This window comes from Fonsecaea monophora (assembly GCF_001642475.1).
Source record: "Fonsecaea monophora strain CBS 269.37 chromosome Unknown Scaff8, whole genome shotgun sequence".
Taxonomy (NCBI): domain Eukaryota; kingdom Fungi; phylum Ascomycota; class Eurotiomycetes; order Chaetothyriales; family Herpotrichiellaceae; genus Fonsecaea; species Fonsecaea monophora.
The window spans coordinates 103,041-130,339 of NW_019173939.1; the positions used below are offsets into that span (position 1 = coordinate 103,041).

At 51.6% G+C, this 27,299-nt stretch overlaps 7 protein-coding genes across 7 annotated transcripts; 4 read left to right on the forward strand and 3 right to left on the reverse strand.

Moving 5' to 3' along the window:
• Nucleotides 1-318: 318 nt before the first annotated feature.
• Nucleotides 319-1,884, forward strand: AYO21_01942 (hypothetical protein; the record flags this gene model as incomplete). The annotated part of the gene is made up of 1 exon (XM_022651923.1): nucleotides 319-1,884. The coding sequence occupies one exon, from the start codon at nucleotides 319-321 to the stop codon at nucleotides 1,882-1,884; it is 1,566 nt and encodes a 521-aa protein (XP_022515667.1).
• A 128-nt stretch (nucleotides 1,885-2,012) lies between these two features.
• Nucleotides 2,013-2,781, reverse strand: AYO21_01943 (hypothetical protein; the record flags this gene model as incomplete). Its single annotated transcript, XM_022651924.1, has 2 exons — nucleotides 2,013-2,647; nucleotides 2,715-2,781. 2 exons carry the CDS (start codon nucleotides 2,779-2,781, stop codon nucleotides 2,013-2,015), a joined length of 702 nt encoding a protein of 233 aa, XP_022515668.1.
• A 250-nt stretch (nucleotides 2,782-3,031) lies between these two features.
• Nucleotides 3,032-5,209, reverse strand: AYO21_01944 (hypothetical protein; the record flags this gene model as incomplete). The annotated part of the gene is made up of 1 exon (XM_022651925.1): nucleotides 3,032-5,209. One exon carries the CDS (start codon nucleotides 5,207-5,209, stop codon nucleotides 3,032-3,034), a length of 2,178 nt encoding a protein of 725 aa, XP_022515669.1.
• Nucleotides 5,210-7,263: 2,054 nt separating this feature from the next.
• Nucleotides 7,264-9,459, forward strand: AYO21_01945 (hypothetical protein; the record flags this gene model as incomplete). Its single annotated transcript, XM_022651926.1, has 1 exon — nucleotides 7,264-9,459. The coding sequence occupies one exon, from the start codon at nucleotides 7,264-7,266 to the stop codon at nucleotides 9,457-9,459; it is 2,196 nt and encodes a 731-aa protein (XP_022515670.1).
• Nucleotides 9,460-12,999: 3,540 nt separating this feature from the next.
• AYO21_01946 (hypothetical protein) lies at nucleotides 13,000-16,188 on the forward strand (the record flags this gene model as incomplete). Its single annotated transcript, XM_022651927.1, has 1 exon — nucleotides 13,000-16,188. The coding sequence occupies one exon, from the start codon at nucleotides 13,000-13,002 to the stop codon at nucleotides 16,186-16,188; it is 3,189 nt and encodes a 1,062-aa protein (XP_022515671.1).
• A 3,420-nt stretch (nucleotides 16,189-19,608) lies between these two features.
• On the forward strand, nucleotides 19,609-21,704 carry AYO21_01947 (hypothetical protein; the record flags this gene model as incomplete). Its single annotated transcript, XM_022651928.1, has 5 exons — nucleotides 19,609-19,865; nucleotides 19,923-20,121; nucleotides 20,176-20,374; nucleotides 20,447-20,761; nucleotides 20,812-21,704. 5 exons carry the CDS (start codon nucleotides 19,609-19,611, stop codon nucleotides 21,702-21,704), a joined length of 1,863 nt encoding a protein of 620 aa, XP_022515672.1.
• A 1,948-nt stretch (nucleotides 21,705-23,652) lies between these two features.
• AYO21_01948 (hypothetical protein) lies at nucleotides 23,653-24,877 on the reverse strand (the record flags this gene model as incomplete). Its single annotated transcript, XM_022651929.1, has 3 exons — nucleotides 23,653-24,407; nucleotides 24,462-24,679; nucleotides 24,735-24,877. 3 exons carry the CDS (start codon nucleotides 24,875-24,877, stop codon nucleotides 23,653-23,655), a joined length of 1,116 nt encoding a protein of 371 aa, XP_022515673.1.
• Nucleotides 24,878-27,299: the final 2,422 nt, after the last annotated feature.

Genomic DNA, 27,299 nt, shown 5'->3' on the forward strand with positions numbered 1-27,299 from the left:
AGATCCATTCGCGGGCTGTCGGTTATAATGACACCACAAATTCAAATGACAACAGGCCTTTCCGTTGCAGCAAGGCACCCGACTTGGTGTGTGGTTCGTGACTCGAAATCCACAATTGAATTCTGACCAAAAGTCTGCCTTGTTGTTTTCCAACCCAATGAACACACTGGAATCATTTCTGCCTACCTGAATATTACTCTGCCTCGACGGAGCCTCCCATTCAGATCAGCCGTGGTGCATTTCTAGTGGGCGACTCAAGGCAGACTCATCCATCCGGCCACCTTTCTATGGCGACTTCTACCATTGCTCCACCATAACATGGAATACCTCATTCGGTTCGTCCAGGCGCATGAAAGTTTTCGGCGGCCGGAGATCGAGGCACTCTCGACGCTCGAGCAATTACCCTGCGAGATTGTGTCCTATGCCGAGACCTCCCCCTTCTGTGTGGTGAGGTTTCCTGCCTCCGGCCCACCACATGGCACCGGTGGTTCCCTACCGGTGGTGGAGGACGTTTCTTTCGAGAGCCTCGAGGCTAGGATAAAGAACTTTGAAAGCCACTCCGTCTTGTCAAAGTGCATCTATGAAATATGGGGACAGGGGCGGGATTATGAAGAACTTCACGTGGATGTGAAACGAAAAAGCCACCACCTGTGGGATCGCTTTCGCCATGTATCATTCAAGTTCTCCGTCGACTCTTACTGTAGCACGAGAGATGTGGACCAGCAGAGACAGATTATCGACTCATTTAAATACCTTGATTTCAGGGGCAAGATCAAGATGAAGAATCCGGAAGCCGAGTTTACCATCTTGGAAGAGTGGCTTCCTTGGATCTCCCCGAGCGACATTCAAGAACATACGTCAACCTGTGATGCTGCAATCGACAAAGTAGCAGGTACAAGTCTGAGAAGAGTGTTTCTCGCCCGCAAGATTGGCGATTCGCGTCGTTGGCTGAGGGAGAAGCATGACCTCAAAAAGCGGCCGTACATCTCAACAACATCAATGGACGCAGAGTTGGCGCTGCTGACGGCGACTATGGCCCTGGCGAGCCCCGGAAAGCTTTTTCTGGATCCTTTTGTGGGAACTGGTGGTTTCATGGTCGCTGCTGCAGAGCTGGGAGCTGTTGTTCTGGGATCAGACATCGACGGCCGCAGTTTTCGCGGGAAAGGCTCCGGTCTGATCCAAGGGGTTGGAGCAAATTTTCAAAAGTATGGGTTAACGCATTTGTTCGGGGACTGTCTGACTTCCGACTTGACGAATACACCGTTCCGCTGTGCTACTGCGACATCGTCCAGGTCGAGCAACGGTCGGTGGCTGGATGGGATTGTTTGTGATCCTCCCTACGGCGTACGTGAAGGCTTGAAGGTGCTTGGAGTGAAATTGAGGCAGAGTCGCATAGAGGCAGCCGAAATTAACGGCGATGGATCCAGTCTGGCAGAGAGTTCCAAACCGCTGACAGAACTTTTGGTCAACGGCGTCCCGGCGCATACGCTGCCTGGGTATGTCGCGCCAAAGAAGCCCTACTCCTTCGCGCGTATGCTTGGCGATATCCTGGACTTCGCTGCGAGAACACTGGTCGATGGGGGCCGTGTCGCATTCTGGATGCCGACCGCGAACGAAAACGAATTCGGTGATGAAGAAGCCACCATACCGACGCATCCCCATCTCGAACTGAAACACGAGTGTATCCAGAGATTCAACAAGTGGAGTCGAAAATTACTGGTGTATGAGAGAATGCCCGGGATCCTCGATTTAGAGGCACACATTGACGGATTTGCTGGTCGAGAGGGAAAATCGACAGCAAGTGCTGGTCGTACTGCCGACGAGCTGAATCCTTTTCGTAGAAGATATTTTCAGTCCTTTGGCGCAGACAGGACTGCAAGCTAGCATGTGCCAGCTTTTGGAGTCTCAGGATCGTCATTACGTCGTTCATTGTCTCCCAGCTGTCCCCTCGGCGTAGCCAAAGGCGACGATAAACCAACTCCCCTCCTCGTCCAATGCGTGCATGGCGTCGCTCAGTCGTCCACTTTGAGCTTTTCCACTGCGGAAACGGCATCCTCTCCGTCAACATCCTCATCGTCACCCTTCCCGACTAGACCCCTCTCCCAGAGCTGCTTCCCCGTCAGTCTCTTCTCCTCGACCTTCCCTCCCTTCTTCTTCTTGTCCTCGGCCTCTTCTTCCTCCCTCGCCCGGCGCTCCTTCTCCTCCAACTCCTTGCGAAACTTGTCCCGCCATTCCAGAAACCTGTCCCTGTTGACCAAGGTGCCGTGGAATTTGCGGTTCTCCGCCTCTTCCTTCTCCCGGATCTCAATCTCTTTGACTTCCTCGGCCTGCCGTATCCGGTCGGAGATCAACACCTCCGCGGCCTCTTTGAGAGTGGTGACTAGCGTAAACACCATGGCCATGCCCAGAGAGTCCTCTATCGTGGGCTGCAGAGCGTTGAGCAGTTGAGCCTTGTCCACGGCGACGTCGAGTTGCGGATGCTTTGGCGCATTGGGAGGCGACGTAATATCCAAATGAGGACCGACATCTGGGTAGGCTTCGGGATAGGTGACGTTGAGCAAGAGGACTGGAGGGTCGGGGTCTTCGCCGTGTCCCTCACTGGGTAGGTCCAGCGTTATGGATATCCGGTACGACGTATCAGAGAGGTCTAGCATAAAGGCGGGTGTTAGGTACTCTGTCCACACATCCTTCGTCTCAATTGAGAGAGTGCGAACCTGTGATCTCGTCCGGAAAAATCGACTCGAGGACTTCTCGCTCCTCCTTCTGATCTTCTATACCCATTTTGAAAGAAGAATCTACAAGAACTGGCCAAGGATAAAGCAAGTTGACGACAAACAGGTTTTCGTGCGCTGTATAATTGCTAAGTGAACATGATCGAGTTGTACTTGTGAGGAGTGAAGTGGGCATTAATTTACCGAACATAGCCCGTATTCTTTTTTGGTGGTGGGGATACTTGTAATACCTCGAACTTGTAGATCAACGACTTCAATGAGCACCACGAGCTATCTCACTCATTTAAGAGCTGTGGAAACTACAACTTCAGCGCCCCTCCTGCTAGGGTGCCACCAGCAGCGACACCGCCCTTGGCCCCTTTCTTCCTGCCCAGGTCCTGCAGTTCTCCCTTTTTGCCCACAACCTTGACGTTTCCTTTACGGAGCTCAGTCAAGATGTCGGCCTTCTCTTGGTCTTTGGCTTTGGTTTTCGACTTCCTAGCATCGGCCTCTCTACCTTGTCCATTCGTGCTGTTCCCTGGAGTTGATGCACTTCCGTGTGCCTTCTTCATCCGCTCTTTCTCTCTCCTTCGTCTGCGCAACTTTTCTTCTCGTGTCATTTCATCTTTGCTCACACTTGCACCGCTCTTGCGTACAATTAGGTGGCCCTTGTTCTTGGCCTCGTCACCAGGTCGATACACTTCTTGAGGCGCAAGCATGCTCTCCTCGGCGTTGACACCCATTCCAACTGGCCTCGCATCCTCCATGCTGATGGTAGGTTTGTCTTCGACTGCTTTGATCTCTACCTCCACTCGTTTAGGCTTGAAATGTAGATTGCTCAGCAAATCCAATTGACTTGACACCTCTTTCCACAGCCGTGAGATTTCTTCGTGCTGTTTCTTTGTCGCCGCGGATCTCTTGTCCACGTAGCCTGGATCGGTAGCACGGAGATGGTCCTGCTCGTAAATTTCCGCGAGGCCAGACTGAGGCTTCGTGTCATCGACCTCTACTCGGCCTCTCCGAGTTTCATTCGCGGCTCCCAAACTATCGGGGTGCCGGCGAACAACCTCATCGAACTCCCGGGCCAAAATACGTCGTTTGATGAGCTGTTCGATATCTTCCGAGACTTCGGCGGTGACTACTGGGACAGGTTTACCAACTCGCTCGAACTCCATGTCTTCTTCAATTAAAGAATTGAGCGGGCGGTCCGCAGCGCGTGCCTCCCCAGAGAGCGTCCAGTCTCTTTTCGCCACGTTGGCTGCTTCAAGGCGGCGGATTTCAGCTGCGATGGCGGCTCGCTGCTTTTCATGCGTAGACATATTCTGGCCTGATCTCCCGGCACCCTCCAGGTCACTTCCAGACTCCAAGTCCGAGTCTTCCTCCTCCGACTCAAGCAGGTCACGTCGAACATCTGAGATTGCTCGCTGCATGGCCTCCTCGAAGTCTTCAGCGCGCTCTTGGGGCTGTTTAGTTGGTTGGGTCTTCGGTAGTGCTCGCATCCGCGTGGTTTTTGATTGTTTCTTGGGCGGAGGTGCGAAAAAGTCGCCGTAGCGAATATCGTTGGTATTTTGCAGACCGGCAATGTTGTCATCGAGAGCTTCCTCATCCTGGCCTAACATCTCGTCATCAGTGTCTTCGGCATTGAGGTCAGCGTCTCCAAAGGTCGGGCCGTCTTCTTCGTCTGAGTCTTCCTCAGACCCCGAAAGGGCAGTCTCTCCTCTGTCTCCGCTGGCAGAAGTGTCTTTCGGCTTGTGGAAAGGCATGGTCAAGGGATCTGCATCCCAATCAATCTCATCCTCGTCACTAGGGTTATCGTCCTCGCCCAGTGCGTCCTGCTGCTCGAGGAATTGGGTCTGCTTGTTGAAGTCGTCGATGGAGAAGAAGCCATCGTTGAGGCCGTTTGGATCCTGCACATATGTCTCAGGATTTTGTCCGTCGACCTCGGAAGTAGAATCTTCTGTTTCAGCATCCTCTATGTCTTCGAGATCATCCAACTCTTCTGCATCATCCTCTTCATCGTCGAGGTACTCGTCCTCTAGCACGTCATCCTGAACATCTCCGTCTGTTGATGTCACATCCTCACTCTCGAGGGCATCAAATGCGACAACTCCATTCGACCCATCGCCATTACCGGCGATGTGCTCCTGCGACTCTGCTTGTACTCGACTTCTGTGGGCAGCAATGTCTCTCTCCGTCTCTTTACAAGAAGCATCCAGTATCCTTCTCGTCTGCTCCCATACCTGCTTTACTGCGAGACCCTCTGTATAGATTTGCCGCAACTGCAAAACTTCCTCTTCTCGCTCAACGTCACTCCGCTTTCTCTTCTTCCTATTGCCATCTCTCCTCAACTTTTGCGCAGCTGAGACATTGACAGCCAATGGGTCGAGGATCGATTTCGCATAGGCTAAGATCTCAGAGTGGAGAGAGGACGACGGTTGTAGGAAGGCCTGCGTCGAGGTCGAAAGCGTGGTGAAGAGAAGCCCCTCCGAGTCGGCCATGGTAGTATCTATCGCATCGGCAATTTCAGCCACCACAGCATGTGCGCAGAGGTCACGAAATGATATTAGGTACTCAGCACACTTTGGAGTACCGTGTGCGTCTGCGTACAGTGGTCTGGCTCTCAAATGGTGAAACTACAATATTTTTTTCTTAGTGTAGACGGCGAGATCCGCAAAAGGCAAAGTCACTAGCGTACTCGTTCCTTAGGAGTTAAGGTTTCCCGAGAAGGTGAAGATTGGAGGTGTGGGTAGGTACGGTGGTACGGAACGAGTGGGAATGGGTGACGAAGTGTCTGGGAGAGAGGGCTTGAGAAAATTTGGAAAGCGGAGTGCCAGTACGGGCAGTGGAGGCGCTGAAGATGCTCGCAGGGCAAAGGTTTTAACTAAGCGCTCGTATTGATAATTCGACTTTTTTGGCACCTCGTAAATTCGGCGCTCGGGCGGGACCTACTGTGGTTGGACGAGTTGTGGTTCAGGAAGGTATTTGGGGGGCTTACAAAGGCTGTGGTGGGTATGAGAGAGGTACGAGTAAGCACCCCCAGCTCTTCTGGCATTGCCCTGAAACCCTCTTCTGCACTGTCCGCAGCTCATCTTTACCGGCTGGTGGCGGCATTGGTTAATACCTACTTGCTACTTGCCTACCTGTTACGGCGTCGTTATTACGGACTACTCCGTAAGAAAGTTTCAATTATCACCCTTCCCAGCCACCTTGACCTCGAGGACACGCACAGGCCACTCCCCAGACGAGCGCGGCTCCCGGATATTGGCAGGGCGCATGTCATAAAAATGATTCGTTCAGCTATTGACGCAACCCTAGACAATGTATCAAGCAATACAGGGGATAAGAGGAGAGGGGCAGGCACCACTGATTTATGCAGGCTTCGAGACTTTCACATGGTGTTCAAGCATTCATTATTAGCGTGGCTGGGTCCCCAAAGATGTCTCTCGGGGAAGAAATTTTCCCTCTCCAATACCAATTTGCCCGCTTCCACGCTTACCAGGTAGGTGCTTGCTGATGGAGTTGTGCTAGGACAAGAACGAGAGGGGAGTATCACTGTCAAAAGCTAATCGAAGACACTGGTGGCACAGTATGCAAGCGACCGTTTATGGTGAGGGGCAATTGACAATTGAGTATCGACGTCCGAGAGGCGTGCGGTTACAGTTGCTGCTGTACGTCATGACGTTCCATGCAAAGATTTTATCCCATGGTGCACCGTGGGCCATGGCTACTCGTACAGAAGTTTCTCGACGTTCCAAGTGAAACCGGCCGCCAAGTGTCCAATCAATCAGGGTGCTTGCCGTTGCCGCCCAGACTCAGATGATTGCGGATGATGGAGCTGGGAAACATGTTCCTTTTAAGAGAGGAGATCCTATTATGGTTTTTTAATGATAGACAGTAATAAGGCCTGATGGTAGTCGAACAATTGACGAAACTTTATCTAACTGCTGGTGGTGCGAGTTCCGAGAATCTGGCGACGGCACCAGTGGTTTTCCTTTTTGCGAACAGACGCTTAGAGGCGGAGCTCGAAGGATAAGGATCCACAGGCGTCTGCACGGCGGAGATATGAGTAACTACTAGGAGGGAGAGTGGCACCAGGAACAAGGTACCGAGTAGGGCCTCGTAGTCAGCTCCAGCTGCCCAGGCTTGCCAGGATATCAAATGTTGGAGGCTAGCTTCTGGCAAGGTCTGGCCACTCGCTCTCTAATACTTTCTCCTCTTCCCAAAGGTATCCATCCCATCCCATCCCGTCCATCCATCAGAGTTCAGTAAATAATCCATCTGCCTTTTGTTGTTTCTGCTCGTGCTAAACCAGTTATTTCTCTTTCAGTCTCTCTTCCCATTGGTATTCCCCACCCAAAAATCCTGTCTACCTTGTCTCCGTCCCACCTCCCTCATACCCATGAAACCATCAGCACTGGTCATTTGAAAAGGGGAAAATATATGTGCTCCAACTGCCACCTCGGGGCGATTGTAACAGCCACAGACGCACAACCTCGCAAGTCGTCGACGCTGAACCGATTTTCCCGGTCGACCGCGGGTGCCAGCAATCACCATGAAGTTTGGTGACAGTTTCTACCAGAGGTCGGTTCCCGAATGGGCTCCTTACAACTTTAACTACAATGGCATGAAGCAGCTCATCAAACAACGAACGTCCGCCGATTTGACCGGCCCTGTTGAAATTCCTGTGCAAGGCAGAAGTCGGTGGGAGGAAACGGAGAAGGTCCTGCTTGATTATCTGCAGGACCAGTACGATAATGTCGCTCTGTTCCTGCGGATGAAACGGGGCGAAATTGACCGAAGACTGAGTTCGCTCAAAAAGCAGGTCGCCGCCCTCCGGACTATCGGCGATGAAAAGGCTTCAGACGTCAATGCTGTCGCCGGTATCCGGAGCCGCAAGTATCGAAGACTCACGCAGGAATGCGAAGAGCTCGGCGATCTCATCCAAAAGGTCGCCCGCTACGCTTCTGCACAGAAGATCGCTTTCCGCAAGATCCTTAAAAAGTATGCGAAATGGACAGGTTCCACCACATTGCAGACTCGCATGGATGTTGAGGTCTTCTCCTCCAACCAACTGCAGACAGACTATTCGGATTATCTTCAAGAACTGGCTGAACTGACATCTATCCTGACCGAGAAACTGGCCACTCCGACATATTCACGGCATCACCAAGAAGAACTTTCCGGTCAACAACAACACAGAACCACGCCGTCGAGCCTACGGTCACCTATTGTTAAAATCAATAGTGCTCTGAACCAGAGTCCGCCGGCCTTCGATGCTGCACTCATGACCGTCCCCTATGGCGAGGCGGCTGGTAGTGCTTTCTATTGGGTTCACCCAGACAACCTCGATGAAGCCCGGGCTCTCGTCCAGCGGTACATGAAGAAGGATGACTCTGTCTCAAAGACTCCCTCACGGAAGGGCTCCGAAGGATCACTAGTATCACGGAGAAGTACATCTTTCAATACCGCCAATAGCGATATAACTCACATGGTCTTCTTTGATAATGCGCAGAGGTTTGTTCAGGATCAGAGTTCGGTCAGACCCTCGAAGATAGCCCTTAGCGCGTACTGGACCCGTAACAAGGACGCCGCAGTTACGCTTGCAGGACTCTCCCCTACCTCGTCTGGTGAAAGAACCCTTCTCATCGACCGCGAAGACCTCGGTGTTGCCCTAGACCGGGACGCGCCTCTTACAAATGGTTCCAAAGAGGCCACCACGGTTCGGCAATATCTTGTTGAGCACAGAGATGTCAAACCCTTGGCTGAAGTTCAAACACACCGCACGCGTTACTCTGGAATGACCAACACTGCCGATGTCGCGAACTGGGCGACTCTCGATACTGCGATCTCTTTTGGTTCAGTGGACATGGATCTCCTCGGTGAATTACAACCGTTGCCCCAAACCAGCAAGACCTTCCCATATGCCACCCTGCATATCCGGTGGGAATTTGCACGGACCCCTGCCCTCGTTCGCGCGTTGGATGACTCGCATTTGGCATATCGAATTCATGGTTTTACTCTTGAAGACATGGCCATTCGTACAGCACTAAACGACCTTCCCCCATCACCATGGCAATCACTCGTGGAGCAAGACATCACCAGGCTACCCCTCCCCAGTGTTGGTGAGGCAACCCACTTCTTCCGACTCAAGACGACAAATCGACTTAGGGTCAGTGCTACCGATATTAGTGGATTGTCTTCGGGCCCCTCCTCGAGTGAAGGCCATGCAGACAGTGTCTTCTCCACAACCACCCGTGGACAATCATCCATCACGTCCAATGAGGCCCGACCCATCGAGGAAGGAACTTGTCCCGTGGAATCGAAATCTCCCTCGAGCAAAAGAGCACGGAAGCGAGCACGGATTGTGGTGCCTCGGCCAAGTCCACCTCGAGCCAGATATTGGAACGAGTTTGATGATGGCGACTCCGATGTCAATCCGCAGGATTCATACGTAATCTACGTTGATCCAAATGAGCCTACTTTTCCTGTGCTGTCCAAGGCGTGGGGAGCCTTGAGGTCCTGGTGGCCGCTAAAGTCTCTCACTGGAGGCAAAAGGCCTCCAGGCGAGACGACGCCACTACTGTTTGATGAAGAGACAGCTTCGGTCGAATCATCCGACTCGGACTCGCTGATGACAGTGCACGAGTCACACCTACGCCGTAATTTGATTTGGGGTCTGATCAGCGGCCTAACAGCCGCCTTTATCATTGGCTTTGCACTGGTTCTGTTTATATGTCTGCAATTATGAAGGGCGTTCAGGATAAGACCGGAAAGGTCATGCACCACGGGTTCTGTTCGGCAGGAGCGGGGCGACAGGTTGGGTATCTCATGGTGTTAAAGAGGCTTCAGGTCTAGCCTCCTCTTTTGCGCTGTCACGGCCGTACCTTTTGCTATGGGAATGCAATGCATCTAATGTACACTACAGCACTGTATTCTAAGTAATTTGCGAGTTCCTTGGTTGATGCTCCCAGCGAGGTAGAAATCGCCGATGGGGCAGGATTGACTTTCGGTTAGACGGGACATGGCAAGAAGAGAGGGAGGAAGGGGCACGCGAGCAGTGTGGCAGTTTTCCAGATAGGAGCCCTTCACTGCTGTTTGCGGCATTAGGGCCCCAAAGCTGATGGGCTAGACGGGGCCTTTGGGAGGGAGGGGGCACCACCGGGCTACTAGGCTGCTAGGGCTGCTAGGGCCACCAGGATTAACGTCGCGCTACCAAGCACCTACTTTCAACTACATGGCCCGGAAGAAAATGCCAGAGCTGCAAGTCCAACAACTGTGCAAGTGAGGTACGAAGCATGGCACTTGCTCGGCCTTACTCCGTTCACTATCTTGCCCCAGGTCCATGCGACATGCCGTAAGCTAAAGAAGAGGAGTCGTCGAGTAAGGAGCATTCTGACGAGTCGTGAGTGGTATTGCTTTTGCCTTTTCCTAATCATCATTCCCTCGGGAACAAAGCATTTTTGGATGAGCGATGAGAAGAAACCCCTCACGAGCAAGGACAAGGACAAGGACAAGGGATATGGCCTGGCCCTTCTTTTTTCGCAATATGCAGTTTTAAAAACCCCTGACCTTGTCTGTCACTGACTGACTGCTCCAAAATGTGACAATCTCTCCAAACATACATACCGTACACCGTGCTTGACCGGGATATCGTTGGCTTACACCGTATACTCCTTGTCATGTGCTCATGTCTCATGGCCGGCATGGCTACGCGAGGCAAAGTCTCGCAAGATAGGTATTCTCATTTGCTGAATTCGCTTCCCCAAGGAAGAAGGAAACTAATATACCCCACTGATGCACCACCAACCCCTCCAGTGCCTCCCTCACTCCGCCCATACCAAATTCGGTTTGAAGCATGTTGCGTCATTAAAAACTTCTTTCTGCAAGTCGCAAGTAGTTTTGCATATGCCAGACAAAAACGCACATGTCATTCTAGATCATTGGCCTCTGAATGGCGTCGTCTCAACGTTCCGTTTTTTTTATCTCGACGGAAAACCTCTTATCTATGAGGATTCGTAACTCGGGTACAGAGAGACCTTTTGAACCCTCTTCTCATTTCCCAACGCTGGACCTTATCAGTGCTTATCGGGAATTACGCAGGACCAACTCCCTAGTGGTTACTATTGAGAAATCAAGGTTCGCTGGAGATGCTGAGTTCAGCATTGATCGATACCTATCGTCAAACTCGGAGGCCGTTGTAGCTTCTCGATGAAGCTAAACAAAACTTCTGTGACTGTTAATTCAAGATTGCCAGCCGGCCTTTTTACAGTACTTCGATGTTACTCTGTCAAAACGAGGAATGGATGTGGTCGAGAAGCGACTGGCCGACCACCCGACCGGATCAAAGGACGCATCTGCACGTGGCTGCCTCGCGACATGAGACTCAATTCCTCGCTGGTGGTAGACATAGGTGCTGCTTTGGTTTGTCTTCCCGCATTGCCAAAGAAGAGCAATGAGCCCTGGACGACCCGTTCTGTGGACGCATGGCATCCTTACAACAATGACTACAACGACAATTGACTTGCCTTGCTTCATAATTTTGCTCAGAGAATTCAGCCGCACTTGACCGGTTTTACGGGGACTTTTGGACTTTTCACAGGTGAGACTTCGCTCCGCATGGGAAAAAGTACTGGCACAGCAAATTTATTGGTGCGGATGTGGAATCTCTTCCAGTACGTGGAATTGTGTTCTGCCAGAAGTATCAGTAGATCTCGTCATATCGACTGCGAGACGAGAGTGCTTCCCAGCAAACTGCCTCCAAGCGCTGGGACGCTGAATCCTATGCAGAAATTCAGCGGTCAGTCAAAGCGATCAGGGGGACCGCGAAGGATACACTGGCTGGTAAGTCGATTTATATGGCGGATGGTGGCCGTATTCTCTAGACCAGGACCGTTCTACTGGCTTCGTCATTCGACGTTTCCCACTACCCGGCCCTCGACGTGTTTGTGGTTCTTCTCGACACAGCCTTGTGGAAATACCCCAACCCTCTAGTACAAGAACCTCGCAACGTCATCTACCTCCAGTAGCTAGTGCAACGCGAGCACCAGGGCGAGCTTGATCTGTCACAGTTTCATAAACCGGACATTATTCGTGATCTGCGTCAAGGCGCCGATGGAAGTCGCTGAGATGTTTGCCGAAGAGAGGAGCAGCTTGTGGAACTCTTACCAAGAAGAGGCTGGTCGTTTGACTGGAAGGTCTGTGGCATCAACCGGGGTGCGGAGGTCTGAAAGAAGTCTAACTCAGTATGACTTTTCCATGTAGAGTCGGGGTAATTAAGTCCTGCTTGGAGAAGATCAGGACGTCACAACCAACATCAGACCATAGACTACAAGAACATACCTGGGCAGAGAGGCTGGGTCTTGTCCTACCAATCCATAGCGGCGAGGTGGAGCAAGGTTGGCCGTTGATGTTTTTGAGGATCATGATGAGGGAAAAAACAGTCGAATGATGTGCATACATCTCTCCTACAGCGCCCATTGAACTTGTGCACAGGTGGTTGGAGCTCTAGGAGGGGAACTCCCCAGGCACAGTGGGAGAATTAAGCATCCAATGGCCTGTTCATCCACTCCCAATTTCTACTACCGAGTACCTTTCGCAGTGCTACCATCGCCTCAGGTGCTCCATCCTTCTACTCGTATTCGAGGGTTACAAGGACTTTTTCTTTCCCTTCCTCCTCCTCACGAATCTTGAAATCCTCAGTGGGCTAGTGGATGGTCTAGCTACAGTTTCAGTCTCTTCAATCGCATCAAACTCTCCATCACTTTCCAGACCTTCCGCCACTAGCTTCGAAGCCTCCAAGAACCAAGCCCTGATCCTCGTTCTTCAGCCCCGCCATGCCCTCTTGCCTCCCGTCTCCACTGACCTGTAAAAAGGAAATTTTTGGGAGGGAAGAAAATTTTTTTACTTCCAACAGCTGACATGGTTATGGATTAAAGTTGCAAGAGCCAGGTCGTTTACAGGGACAAGCCTACAAGGCCGCTCCCGAGTCAAAGTCCACAGGAATCCACACAGTTACCTCCATCCGGAACACGAGTAGCGAGCTTGCGACGACAAGAACTGCATCTTGCTTGTTTCGTCCCGCTCTATATTCCTCATTGCCTGCCTGTCTCGCGTCACACGAGGGAGAACTACAGGCTACCGACTAGTCCTCGCGAATTGGGATAGGTAGTGTCTATTCCTCAGGCCCAGTCCTGCTGTGCGTGTCATCCTTTGGAAAGGGCCGGGCACTAGTAGTGGAGTTTTGCATGTGAAGTGCGGGACAACATGATATCCTTATGAGCAGCTAAAAATGTCGACCTCTTCGAGCAAACAACATGCCCGCCATAGTTCCAACTTCTCAAAGGGCCGACCAGCTCCGATGCCCAGCTCCCCCTTTAAGGCATCTCACAGTGATCAGGGCATCGAAGAGAGCAGTCCTTTGGCCGTTTCCGACCGTCCCTGGATCGAACGCCCTCGAGCCAGCTCTACGTCCAGCCAAGCCGCAGAGAAAACTCCTGCGAGGTCTTTCTACGTCCGTTCATTTCATGGCCAGCTAGACCCAGCTCAGTATTCTTCGTCCGCTGGCCTACGAGACCAGACTGCAGAGCTTGCTGCCTTTGCTCTCTCCGAGACCACCTCTCACCTTGGAACCTCCCCGCCGTCTTCCTCAGCCGCTTCTGACGATGGTTACCCCGAAGTCATCGAAGAAGTTTCCGAGCCGGTGACTCCAGCAGGGTCGGACCAGGACCAACCCGGCGATCCCGCTGTGTCCGAGTTAACGGCAATGATACAAAATTCTATCAGTCAAGAGGAGGAGCACCAGCAACACACGAATGGCACCGACAAGACAATGTCGCATCGTCCCCTATCGTTGAGCAGGCCTGAGCCTAGTCAACCAGATGAGCATACAGCCCTCATTGGAGACCGGCGGACAGATCCTACAAAATATGGCCTTTATCCGGATATCGAGCGGCAGTATGGCGCCGACAAGGGTGGGATCATCCACAAATGCAGAGCCTCTGCGAGAAGAGTTCGGTCGTGTGTTTATACACTCTCTCATCCAAAAACGTGGAGTGCCCGTGCCATATACCGGGAAGCCATTGTCCATCCGGTCAGTCTCCTACCAGCGGTGTTCCTGGGTTTACTCTTGAACATTCTCGATGCTCTCTCCTACGGCATGATTTTGTTTCCCTTGGGGAACGAAATATTCGACGGCCTCGGCTCGGATGGAATTGCCATGTTCTATGTCAGCACCATTGTGGCCCAGGTCGTGTATTCCTCTGGCGGCTCAATCTTCAGAGGTGGCATTGGGTCCGAAATGATCGAGGTGGTCCCCTTTTTTCACAAGATGGCCTTTACCATACTCCAGAAGGTGGGGGACCAGAATCCTAAAGCCGTCCTTGCCACCACTATACTGTCCTTTGCTATCAGCTCCGTCTTGACTGGAGTGGTGTTCTTCCTCATGGGAGCTTGCAAGCTAGGATCGTTGATTGGATTCTTCCCGCGCCATATTCTCATTGGCTGCATTGGGGGTGTCGGCTGGTTTCTTGTTGCTACTGGCATCGAGGTCTCTGCTCGGTTACCTGGAAATCTGGAGTACAATCTTAACACCCTCAAGCAGCTGTTCCGAAGCGATACAATCGCCCTGTGGACCATACCCTTGTTACTTGCCATCACTTTGCTCATTGTACAACGCTTTGTAAAATCAAATCTGTTGGTTGGCGGCTACTTCATCTCGGTTGCGGCAATTTTCTACTTTTTCAAGTCTGCTTTGGACATTTCAATGGACACCCTGCATACGGGAGGCTGGGTCTTCGATCCACCACCAGCCGGGAACCCCTGGTATCATTTCTATACTTTGTACGACTTCAACGCGGTCCATTGGGGAGCTCTTGCCGACACCATCCCAGCCATGTTTGCCCTGACATTCTTCGGCGTCTTACATGTACCAATCAACGTACCCGCTTTGGGAATATCTACCGGCGAGGATAATTTGAACGTCGACCGGGAGTTGGTTGCACATGGTGTGTCCAACTGCCTCAGTGGACTCTTTGGAAGTGTGCAGAACTACCTTGTATATACCAACAGTCTGCTGTTCATGGATAGTGGTGGTAATGACCGTCTCGCAGGGCTCATGCTGGCTGGCTGCACTGTCGGTATTCTCTTGGCCGGCCCAGTTATCATCGGATACATTCCCATTATGGTGGTTGGTGCTTTGATTTTCCTCCTAGGCATAGAGCTACTGGAAGAAGCTCTGGTCGGAACATGGGGCAAAGTCCACAAGCTTGAGTATGCTACGATCCTGATCATTGTCGTCACGATGGGAGTGTGGGATTTTGTTGTTGGGATCCTGGTGGGCATCTTGCTTGCTGCCTTGAGTTTTGTTGTACAGACGTCGCGAAGGACAGCTATCAGAGCTACATACTCCGGACAAGTTGCCAGATCTCTCGTCCGACGACCCCCAGTTCAACTCAAGTTCTTGCGAGAGACAGGCAGACAGATCTTTCTACTCAGACTGGCAGGATATTTGTTTTTTGGGACGATTGTCGGTGTTGAGAACCAAATTCGAGCGCTTTTGGAGGAAAATGCCTTTAGAGACCGTCCTCTGAGGTTCCTCATCTTGGACATGGCCCAGATCAACGGCATTGATTTCTCTGCCGCAGAGGCGTTCACCAGGATCAATCGCCTTCTGCAAAAGCGCGGAGTCGAGCTTATCGTGAGCAGCCTCGACGTTGATGGCGAGGTTGGACAAGCTCTCCGTAATGTTGGTCTGTTTGCGGCAGAGTCCCATGTTCAGATCTTCCCAGATCTAAATGTGGCACTGGAGCACTGCGAGAACAAACTATTGACCGCCCTATATCGTCAACAAGAGCAGCGACGCCCAAGGCGGATAGGAGGGCATCTCGATATGCCTCGAACCCGGCCTCAAGAGCTTTCGTCATCGTACAAGGCAGAATTCATGGGCAGTTCCCCGAGACGCAATCATCTTCATCAAGTTGCTCAGAGTACTCTGGACGAGGAGACGTCAACTTCGGCCAAGTGGCAATCATTCAAGCAACCTCTGCCTTTGATGCTACAGATTTTCGCGGACCTCTCCGAAAAGACGGAGGATTTTTGGTATCGCGCCATGAAATACTTTGAAAGGGTTGTTTACCCGAAAGGCTCGGTGTTATTCAAGGTTGGAGATCTCCCAGACGGCTTCTACTTGCTCGAAGAAGGCATTCTGCGCTGTGATTACGACTTGCCACAGGGTCGATACTCGGAACTGATCGTGTCTGGACGGCCATGTGGAGAGCTACCGTTTTTCTCCCAAACATCACGCACTGCCACGATGATTGCAGAGAAGGACTGCGTCACATGGAAACTTGATGCAAAACGATGGCATGATATGCAGACCCGGGATCCAGATGTGGCCCAAGAACTGCTCGTTATCAGTCTCAAATTGACCAAGGAAAGGATGGATGCTGTGACTTCGTACGTCTTGACGACAGCGGGTTGAAGGGAGAATTGTAGTTTGGGTTGCAAAGGCTTCACAGCACATATTTGAAGAGGACGATTTGTATCAAGGGAAGCGAGACAAACTCGGCCAGCGTCGAGAAGTCAGTCATTTTCCGTGCCTTTGTGTCGGTCGACAGTACAGTGTTGAAATTTGGCAGAGCACAGAAATCTGTAACCGGTATATACTTGGCCATTTCAGGTAGGGGAGTTTACGGATAGGTAGGTAGGTACAGGCTGTCCAGGCCGTCAAAAGTTTTGAGCGAATTGTCAAAACAACAAAGTAATAAAGGATTTGGAATCATCCCATCGAAGTGTCCAATAGCTCAGCTTTTGAGGACGTCAAACATATGAGTATGAGTATGAGTACTAGTTGCTCGATGCGCTTGAAACCATGTCGTAGCCTGATCCGAATATCGAGCACGGGGTATGGAGTTCCTCACACATACAAATAGTAGATACTTGTTCAAGATACTGGTAAGGAAGGATGTTGGTATCTACGAGTAATTATCGGTACATGCCTCGTACCCAGCATCTATCTAGTATCTACCCGTGAGTACGAGGTACGAGTAGCAACATGGAGTAGGTAGAAATCTTTCCGTCCTCGCCTCGGAAGATTTGTCCTTGTACTTTAACCGAGTAGGTACTTTAACCCTGCAAGACAAGATCAGTTTGATACTAATTACTTCGAACCGAGCATCTGCTTGGAGCTTGTATGTATGTACCCACGACGCACGTCTCCCTTCATCGCCTCGCGTCCAACCAACCCTGGCGTATCACGGTGCAAGTGTCTGGCTGGCAAGGCAGGCGATACTCCGTCGCGCATTATTTAACCGATGGAGATCAGGGGCTCCATACTCTATACTCCATAGATAAAGAGAGCCTTTCGGAGCAAGTAACGAGTACCAACATATCTCCGAGTCCACCACGGTCGCAGGTCGCGCGTGTTAGGGTCTCAGCTTGGACCAACTGTAGGATACTCGTCCTTGTACTTTTCCGGAGTAGGGTCGACTAGAAACGAGTACCGAGTAGGTAGGCGTAATTGGGCGGAGCTTCTCTCAACGATACTTGTGTTGGTGGCTCGGATGCGTCTCGAATCTCGCGAGATCCAAAGGAGTATTCGGTCCTCGTGAGACAGAAGGGTTGGGGTTACTTTTCGGTTACTCGATTCGAATGTCCGGTAACTGTGAGCCCTGGATAGATGCATACTTTTTTTTTGACTCAACCGAACTGAGAAGATAGGAGAACTGAGACAGCGTCCTACCGAAAAGGAACCCGGCCCTACAAACACTCAGTAAGTTGGTACCGAGGCTGCAAACCATGCATGTGCTGGGACACTCTTAAAGGGAGTATTCCAGCTTGTTTCAGGCTTGGGCCTGGGTACCCCCTGAGGGGTAATGGGGCTGGACTACTGCATGGAGATCACGTCGCGCCGTTCCTTCTCGCTGGTGGAGATGGGTTTCGAAATTGCAAGACCTGCTCGACTGGTGAGCCCCGCCAGATTGATTGATTGGTGATCTGGATCAGAGCTTTTTTCAAAGTCTCCAAGATATCGAGATCGACACCAACGCCATGACCACCTATGATTGAGCAATACTACTTTTCGCAATAGTGCCGGGAAATGATAACGTGTACGTGACATCCGCTCCGAGGAGAGAGATGATGCTATTGAACGAAGAAATCGGATCGACGGAACAAGAAGGTCGCAGAATAAGAGAGGGTAAGTCAAGGGATCAAGGTCTTGCCTGCACTGCGTGATGCTGCGGCGCACGGCGAACTGAAGAACCTTTGCACTAGTATATGCCTCGGATTCCTGAAAGGGACAGAGGCAGAGCATGGGCACATTTGGCTAATGTTGGCCGTGGCCAATCCTCGTTGTCAGGTTCCTGCTGATGGAAGAACATGGAACAGTTCTTACTTTCATAGAGGTGCCCATTGCGATTATCAAACAAGGTGATCGGATCGGCCACCGAGCTGCACAGGTTGACAGGTATCCAAGGATTCGTCCAGAGCATGTGACGGATGCACGAGGCACGTCATTTATGCAGGTGTCCGGTTGATGGTCGCATGACCAACAACCAATTTTTTTGGTACCAGTGAGATGACCATGTCTTGTCCTCTAAAGTCCAAGGTTATCGGAGATCCTCATATGAGTCACACAGACGGGTGCCATGCTCTTTGCTCCTCTTGAGTATGCTATCGAGGGAGGGTTGAGCGCATCAAAGGCGGTGAGGGGAATCAGAAGTCGTCTCGTTATTCGAGCAGTTCTTCCTGGTTCTATAGCGAGCGTATTCGTACATGGACTTGTAGATCTTCTCGTGGAAAGGGAGAATTTGATCCAAGGGTGGGTGCGCCCCGTGGCGGAAAGTATTATGGCATCTGTCAAGACGTGTCTTGTCGCCTGATTGGCTTCGCAACGCCCTTCACACACACAAAGTTCGGAAAAGACTGCGTGACTTGGTGTTTGAGAGCCTGAAGTCGCTGCAGGAGGTCCTCTTGGCGTCAGAAAAGAAGGCGTGGACTTGGTTTGCAAAAGCCAGGTCAATGGTCCTGCCGATTGCTGACGGCAGTGGTGAATCTCTTCTCAATCGGTACACTGCGTGCTTTGGTTGTTGAGGGATTCCGCGCATTCTCGCACATTGAGGCCCGGTAACTAATGAAAAACCGTCGTCAATCGATTGATCGCACAACGTTGGATGTGATTTTGTTTCCTGGGAGACATGTGGGCGGCAGCAGAAATGGCGGAGGCAACCCGCAGGTTAGTACCAGTAGTCAGTCTGTGCTGCAGCTAGCATGGGAGTGGCTAGGGAAGGACTAGGGGAGGCTACAGGTTTCTCCACCAAATTATTCACAGCAACCAGGGCCTGGTCAGCTAGTGTTGGTTAAAGGCGAACACAGGTGGAGTCAGCAGTGGTAGCGCGTTGCCTAGGGCCGCCTTCAAATCTCCTTGCCTGGTAAGCGCCCTGCGCAGCCTTCGTGACTGGAGCCGCCCAAGAGAGCCCGTTGCCAGCCCCAAACAAATCGAACTTGAGCGATAGAGACAAGACAAAAACTAGACGCATCCCATCTCACACCACTCCTTTTGCCAGCCTGTTGTCAATCTCGCTCCCTTCATCTTTCCTGGAAACCAATCCCTTCCTGCTTCTCATACAAAACCCATCCTCTTCAAATCTCCTCCCACCAATTCTTCTTCAATCCCTTCCCTGAAACGTGACTGCCGGCCCAAAGCCTCGTGGTCCTGGATTGCCATTGTCAATTTCTCCCTTTGATCAAATTCTCAATACCCACTTATTCTTCAGGGAACTAATTCTCGCTCCGAAGTATTCTTCTTGACCTTCTCTCCCTCATTCAAGTTGTTACTTTCTTGAACAACCTACTTGACATCACACAATCGAAACACACTTCCCTCAACCAAACCAGCAACATGTCTGTCGAAGCTCCCAAACCCGTCGAGGAGACACCAGTTGTCGAGCCGTCCAAGGTTGTTCCCGAACAGACAGAGACCACTGCCGAACCTACAGAGGCGGCTGCTGCTCCTGCCGACACCACCGAGGCTACACCTGCAGTCGCTGAAGAGCCCGCTGCTGTTGCAACGGAGGAGGTCAAAAAGGATGAACCTGCTGCTGAGATTGTCCCTGCATCGGAGGGTGTGCTAGGATACAAGGAGCCTACCTTCTTCAAGTATGCCTATACCGAGAGATCCAATTGCAGATAACATAGCTGACTGGTGGGGTGTAGGAAATTCATCTTCAGCAAACACTATTTCTGGTTCCAAGAAGAACCATCGACCGCCGAGTCCTTGACCAACTTCCTGCGATCCGAGAAGGTGGATACAAAGCACTCTGATGCAGCATGGGCACGCGAGACAGGAAAGGGATTGCTCTTCTACTCCAAGCGGGTCGAGGATAAGGCAACCCCTGCTGGCATCATCAACCTGGTAGGTGTCAGAGTCACCTAAAGCGTGGTAACATCAATTGACAAATGCTTGTAGTTTGACGCCTCAAATATCACGAAGGAAGGGCTTCAATTCTCTTTCAAGGCGGGGGCTCATGTCCATCGCTTTGAAGCGTCCTCAGCAAAGGAACGGGATAGCTGGATCGCCGCACTGGAAAAGGCAACAGCAGAGGCCAAGAGCCTGAAAGAAGAACTCACTGCAAGTGAAAGCTACAAGAAGAACGTCGAAGAATATTGTAAGTGGATAAACATCTCTCTTGGGAAGCCCCGTTGTCCCCACGCGCGATCCTAAGCTAATGCAGCTCTAGCCAAACCCGCAATTGCTCCCATTCCGGCTGCCGTCAAGGCTTCCCGCTCCAAGTCGAAAGAACCCAAGAAGTCGGTTGATGCCTCGACCGCTGCGGCCGCCGCTGCGGCTGATGCAACCACTGGTGACGCAGAGGAGACTACAAAACCTGCCGCTGAACGTTCTCAGTCGCGGAAGCGTGGTAGCATCTTCGGTGGTCTTCTCAACAAGAAAGAAGAACATGTTGAAAAGAAAGAGGAGAAACCAGAAGTTCCGGCAAAGGACGACGCCAAAGAAACTCCCGAGGTGCCGGTTGAAGCCTCGACGGCAAGTGCCGGTAAGTCTTCTCACTCACCAGGTTGATTGATGATTTCTGACCATATCCAGTGCCAGCTCCAATTGTCGCTTCTGACAAGAAAGAGGAGAAGGAAGATTCCAGCCCAACCGAGAAGAACCGCAAGCGTGGATCTGTGTTTGGCAACCTCTTCAGAAACCGCGTAGGCAGCCCAACCACCGAGAAATCGGAGAAGGATGCTTTGACAACCAGCGATGTCCCACCAGTCTCTGAGACTGCTCCCAAGATTGAAGAGCCGATTGAGAACAAGCCCATCGACGCTGCAGCTGTCACTGCTCCAGTCGACACCGTAACCACTCCTCCAGTTGAAGAACCCGCAGCTGCCAGCGAGGCCTCTGCCGCCCCCAAGACGGAGAAGAAGGGCGGCTTGATCAGTTTCATCAAGAAGACTGAAGCTAAGCTCGAAGGCAAGAAGGAGACTAAGGAGGAAACCAAAGAAGAAAAGGCTGCCGAAGCCATTGCGAAGGATCCCGTTGCTGCTGCCAGCACCGAGCCAACGGAACCAGCCGCCTCCACCGAGGCTGCAGCTGAGACTTCTACTCCTGCTACAGAGGAGCGTCCAGCTCGCGACAACAAACGTCGCACCTCCCTTTTCTTCAACAAGAAGCAGCATGAGGCCACTGAAGGCGAAGACACCGTCGCCGAGCCAAAGCGGGAGAAGTCTCCTCTTCCTGGTGGTAAATTCATTGGCCAGCTTGTCCGTCGCGCTAGTAAAGCGATTAAGTCTGAGGGCCCCAAGGAAAAGACTCCTGCTGAACCTGCCGCACCCGCGGCCGCGAGCACCACTGAAGCACCCGCCTCTGAGACACCCGCCGTTGCCCCTGAAGCTGCCGAAGCGAAGCCCGTCGAACCTGTCGCAGAACCCATCCAGTCGACGCCAGAAGCGGTGGTTACAACGGCCCCAGAGGTCAAGGCAACGGCTTGAAGGTCCGACGAGGTCAGAGACAAAACTCCACGCACATCTCTATCACATCCATCTCGACTGTCTCGAGCGTCTAGTCCAGTTGAATTCGAGAAGTGGTGGGACGAGAAGACTTACAGCACTCCTCCGGCGGTACCTCCTCGCAGCCCTTCTCGCCTCTCTGGCCTCGTGGTTTCGAGGTAGCGTGACACGGTTGGATCTCCATCAGTCCGTCCTGTTTTGCAGTATCGATCTTTTGAGATACCCAGGTCATGTTGGCCAATTGACGACAAACTCGGACATCACTCCTTATGCATTTTCTCTCTTTCAGGATACCCCACGCACTACTAGATCGAAATTGTTTGTCGTTTTTTGAGTTATTGTGGATTTTTGTTTTCTTGGTTTCGTGCTTTCAGTACAGATACCCACTTAGGCAAGTCTTGTCCTTACGAGAAGAGATACCCCCGAAAACAATGTTGTTGGTGGAAAAGGCAAGGGATGACAGGCATACCATCGTGAGAGAAAAGGAAGGCTTATTAGTTCGACCTGCTCTTGGGAGGTGCCGGACACTGCGGGAAATCTTGCGGAGCACATCTTGTGGCCATGTCTCATGTTCACAGTTTTGAATGGAATCGACAGATTGGATTGAAACTGGCCGACAAGTTGACAGGAATCATGATTGCAAAGCAGGAACAAGACAGAACAGAACACCTTGCCAGTGAACCATGCAAAGCAGAACCAAGCGTTAGGATAGTAATAGCTAATACATGAAATTGCAAATGAACCGGCGCAGTGTGTTTGGTTGGACGTTGTCACTCGTCATTTGTAGACGACAACAAGAAGTACCTCGTACTTCTGAAAAGTAGGCTTGGGTGAAGTAGTTCGAATTTCAGGTTCAGATCTTTACCCAGCAGCGAAGGAATCGAAAAAACTACCAAGTACAACTTGTGTGGCACCGTTCGAGTTCAACTACGAGTCCACGACGAAGGGAGAGAGGAAGGGAGGTAAGGTATTACTGATTGCGTCCAAATACATCCAACACGTCCAGCCAACCAATACACACAACTTCGTAGCTCGCTCGCTCAGACAGACGAGCAGTACAGAACTACAGAGAACTGGTATGTACGTAGCCTAGGAAGGAAGAGAGCCAGAGATCCAGGGCAAAACAACTCAAGAGAACATATCAAAAGCTGGGTAAAGTGACTGAGTTGCATTTTCATACCTCCACCTGTGAAGCAGGATTGGAGGGCATCTCCTTGGGTCCTTGTAGAAGCCCCGGCAGATTTGTACCATACAATATCAAAGAGTGGACGAACACATCCCCGTTCAACCCACGCTGCTCAGTGCGGGTTCCCTCCGTGATGGTTCATGTGTCGGAAGAAACAGTTCAAAAAAACGCAGAGACAGGCCTCGAGTCAATCCTTTCCGCAAGGTCCTGCTATAAAAGAAAAATTTCCTTCTGCAAGACCCGAACCGAAAAAGGAGACAGTCAGAAAGCCGCTTCGTCGCTATCGCCAATAAAACTCAATACAAAGTCAGAAGACCTGTGATGACAAGCCGTTCACATCACTCAAAGCCTGCTGTTGTGCCTTCTTCGAAAGATGTCCGACTGTCGCCAGTGGTAAGAAATCGTAGCGATATCGGTAAAGATGAGGGTAAACGTCATCCACCGTCGGGAAGAGCAGTCAACCCGATAATCGCTGTGGCCCCAATATATCATAAACAAGATAAAGAAAAGGTGACGTGGCGGTGTGGGGAGGCAGCCCTCCTGGCTTCAGCCTAATAAAACCCCAACCCCAAGCGTCATGCTGCTGTGTCGGCAACTACCACCAGGGTGGCAGTCACAGCTTCAATTGTCGTCCGATTGCAATTGCAAGACACCAATTCTGTGTCAAAGAGAAGGCCACGCAGATACACCTGCGAGTCTTCAGCCCAACCACCAACCATTATACATTTCCTTTGGTACCCCCATTCACATGCCCTCCAGGTCAGGATCGGCTCCCAGGCGGTAAATAATGGCCCTGAGACGTTGGATCTCAGCTTCAGCAGCCTCAGCATGTTCCTGCTTTCGCTGACGGGACTTCCGAGCAGCGGCAGTGTTCTTCTTCCTCTTAGCTGTTTCCTTGTCATCATCGCTCTCGATGTGGATTTCGGGCAAGCTCTTGCGGGCTTTGGACGCCTTGGAGACGCCATTAGTCTCGGAGCGCTTGCGCACATGGTATGGTTGAGAGGGTGGTCGTCCTGGTGAGGACTTCTGTCGTACCATACCGGTCTCTTGAACAGTGGAGACTGGTCGAGAGCTCACAACGCTCGAAGGTGGCTTAACAAAAGCCTCAGTCGCTAATGGTGTGCAGGCGAACTGATCCATGCTGTTCTGAGGGAAGAGTGGCACCATGCCGTCGAGTTCGGCAAAGTTCAAGGTGGCATCAAGTTCTCCATCTTCCAGTGGGGAGGTGTTGAGACCGCTGCTGGCCATAGCAGGAGATTCCAAGAAGCTCGAGTCCGGAGTGCTCAAGTTAGGGAAAGCGGCGGATGGCGGAGCCGACATGATCATGGCGTCATCCTTGAACAGGTCAGTAGGGGAAATTGTGCCATCATTGACCCCGGAGTTGACAGGAGTGAAGTGGTTGGACTGGAAGTTGGGCCCGAGGTCCAAGAAGTCATCGTGGGAGGCGCTAAAGTCACCTCCCGGGAGATACATCGAGTCGAAGGCGGTAGCCATATCGCCTGATGGTACAGTTAGTGACCTTGCCCGAAGAATCGGGCTGACCTTGTAAGTACCTTGTGGGATGTTGGGGACCGAGTAGTTTCTGCGGGGAGCAGAGGTTGTGTCAAAGGCAGGGACAGGCGGCAGACGTTGCAAATGAGCAAGCTGGCGCAGGTATTTCTCTTGAGGGGATTGGTGTTGCAATGCTAGACTGGGAAAAGACCGGTGATTTGGAGACGAGTAGAGATGCCCGTGAGATGGAGACGAGATAGACTGAACTGGAGACACTCTGCTGTTGATGGAGAGATGCCGAGTCTGGGCTAGTCGTTGGCTATTAGGGGCTGTACTCGATATCGCCTGCGCACGCGAGGCTTGAGAGATCCTGAGAGGGGTCTCCGGAGCGGCGAAGAGCTGAAAGTCCTGATTGAAGTTGTGCTGCTGATGGTTCTGCGACGATGCAGTGGATGAACTTGGGGTTGAGGAACGCCATTGTTGCGGTTGATCCGTGGTGAAGGATGTGAAGTCCAACGCGGGAATGGTTGCGGTTGGAGGAAGAGAGTTCGTTACGCTGGAAGCGAAGACGAGGTCCTGCCGGTAGTTCACAGGTACTCCAGAAGGAGACTGTGACGGAGAGGTGAGTCGAGAGTGGATAGGTGCAGTGACTGGTATGGTGACTGGTCCTATCTTGCCTGAGCGAGATAAGAGGTGAAGCCGAAGACGATCAGAAGGCCGCCATTTCTTGTGAAGCGCAGTGGTACCGGTAATGTCGTTGTAGAAGTGAATGATGGAGGGGTTGAGAAGAGAGAAAAAGAGAAGGAAGTTCTAGGCATCCATCAGGGGGGCGAGGCAAGATTATAATTCAGAATTTCGGTGGGTGGACGAGTTGGGCGAGTGGATGGAGCGGGAGGTGCAGCCTGGGCTGCCCTGGGAGCCCTGGGCATCCCCTTGGGCCTTGGAGGGGGCGTCGTTCTTCGCCTGCATGGCCTGGTGCCCAATCCGTGGAGGCTTTGGTCAGCCTTGACGCCACTAAATGCGAACCCGGGCTAAGTCGGTCACGCTAGAGGGAAACTCAGCCAACAGGAGGCCTCGACAGCCCTCCTTTAGCGGTCCCCCACTGTTGTCGGCCCATCTGTGGCCCATTATCGAATGACTCATAATTCATCTGAAGAGCCTTTCCATGTGGACGGTGCCTTGATTGAGAAATTGACCATGGACAAGGACACATTTCCCCCTGTTTGACCATCTCGTGGAAACATTATTGACAGGAACGAGATACGAGTTCCTTAACTCCCATATCACACTCTAAAATTCAGGACCGAAGTATCACAAAAATTGGATGTGGTATAATTAACCAGCTTTCTCTGCGCACGAAAGGAATATCTTCCTCCGGGTCGCACAGGTACAAAATTGGCCCTGTGGAACCGGTCCGTCGCTGACCAGGACCGCCCGGAATTGCTCACTTTGGCTAGGCACAAGGCAGACAACCAGGATAACTGGTGTTTTTAGTTGCAACTCTATTATTTGTCCCCCTACGAGCTTCTCCGTACAAACTACGGCTCCCAGGACTTGAGAGGAAGTCCCGGCGAACCAGGCACACATTTATCAACAACACAAATGACTGTTTTCTAATTTGAAACACGAATCCGCGGTGCATAAATGGATGCAATGAATTTTTTTCAATTGCTGCCGTACCTACACAAGTGCGGTGCATTTGCGACTGACACCAAGGCGGCCTTGATTGGACTGAATGTCACCCAACTCGGCTGCCGGTCGGCGATCCTACAGCGATTTCCACTTGTGGTTCCTCCAACCGACTCAAGACCTTTGGGATGCCAACCAAAGTGCTCCGCGTTAGCCTATCCTTTCTCTTCTTTCTCTTAGGCACACCCTGGATGGAGAACGCGCCCTTTGGCATTAATTGTCGCAAGATTGCGACTTTGATATTACGGGGTACTACTCTCTTCGGAGTGTCCCACGCACCAATTCCTACCTTTATACTTGTGCCCTTGAACAATAAATGAGGCTTGGTCATCTGAACAGTTGGCGCATTGGAACTCCAGATAATAAACCCCAATGTCTCTCTCCATTGGGGGCTTACGTGCCTTGCTTTGAAACGGCCGGCTTCTTAGGTTGCAGTGAATCTGCATGTGTGACTCACACGAACTGAGGCTCTGCGCAATCATGCATATTGTGGAGATGTGGCCGTTTGTCCCTCAATGACTCGTTTCATCTCGATCAAATTGCTGCACAGGCTTGTTCTGGAGGGGCAGGATACCAGATTCCGTCTTGGCGGAATAGAGTACACCTATTCGTACATGCTCGTATGTGGGCTCAGACAGAGAGAGCTGATGATTACTGAGACATGCCGAGTATCTTTGTCTGGTGCATCAGAGACCCACGAGCAAAAAGGGGCTTTTGAAACGAGGCTGACTCCAGCACGGCCGGTGGTCAGTGGCTATGGCTGGAATGCATGGCAATGTCTTGTAAAGATAGCCTTGTTCCCCTAGCAGCGACCAATACGGGCGACGTATTTAGTATATCTTTTCGTCAGACGCAAATATATCTTCGCAGTGAGGGAGCTCATCACCGCTGGTGATGCTGAGTTGGCACAGATGTGTAGTCAAACTTCGGATCCTCTACCTATTGAGCCCTTGTTCACAGGAGACAAAAGCGAGTGACCATACGTCCCTTGCAGTAAAGGTGAAGTGCATGCATTTGCCAAAAGTTCAAAAGTCCCATCCTTCATCTACCTACCCAACTTACCTATGCCATCATCATCCACCATACCATCCCTCAATGTCCCCAGTTCCCCAGCAGCAAAAAACTTGTCACAGAGCAGCTCAACCTACTGGGCTGTGACAAGGAAAACTCGCCCTGTTTCCAGGGCTGGTTTTTCTCCGACCGACCGGTTA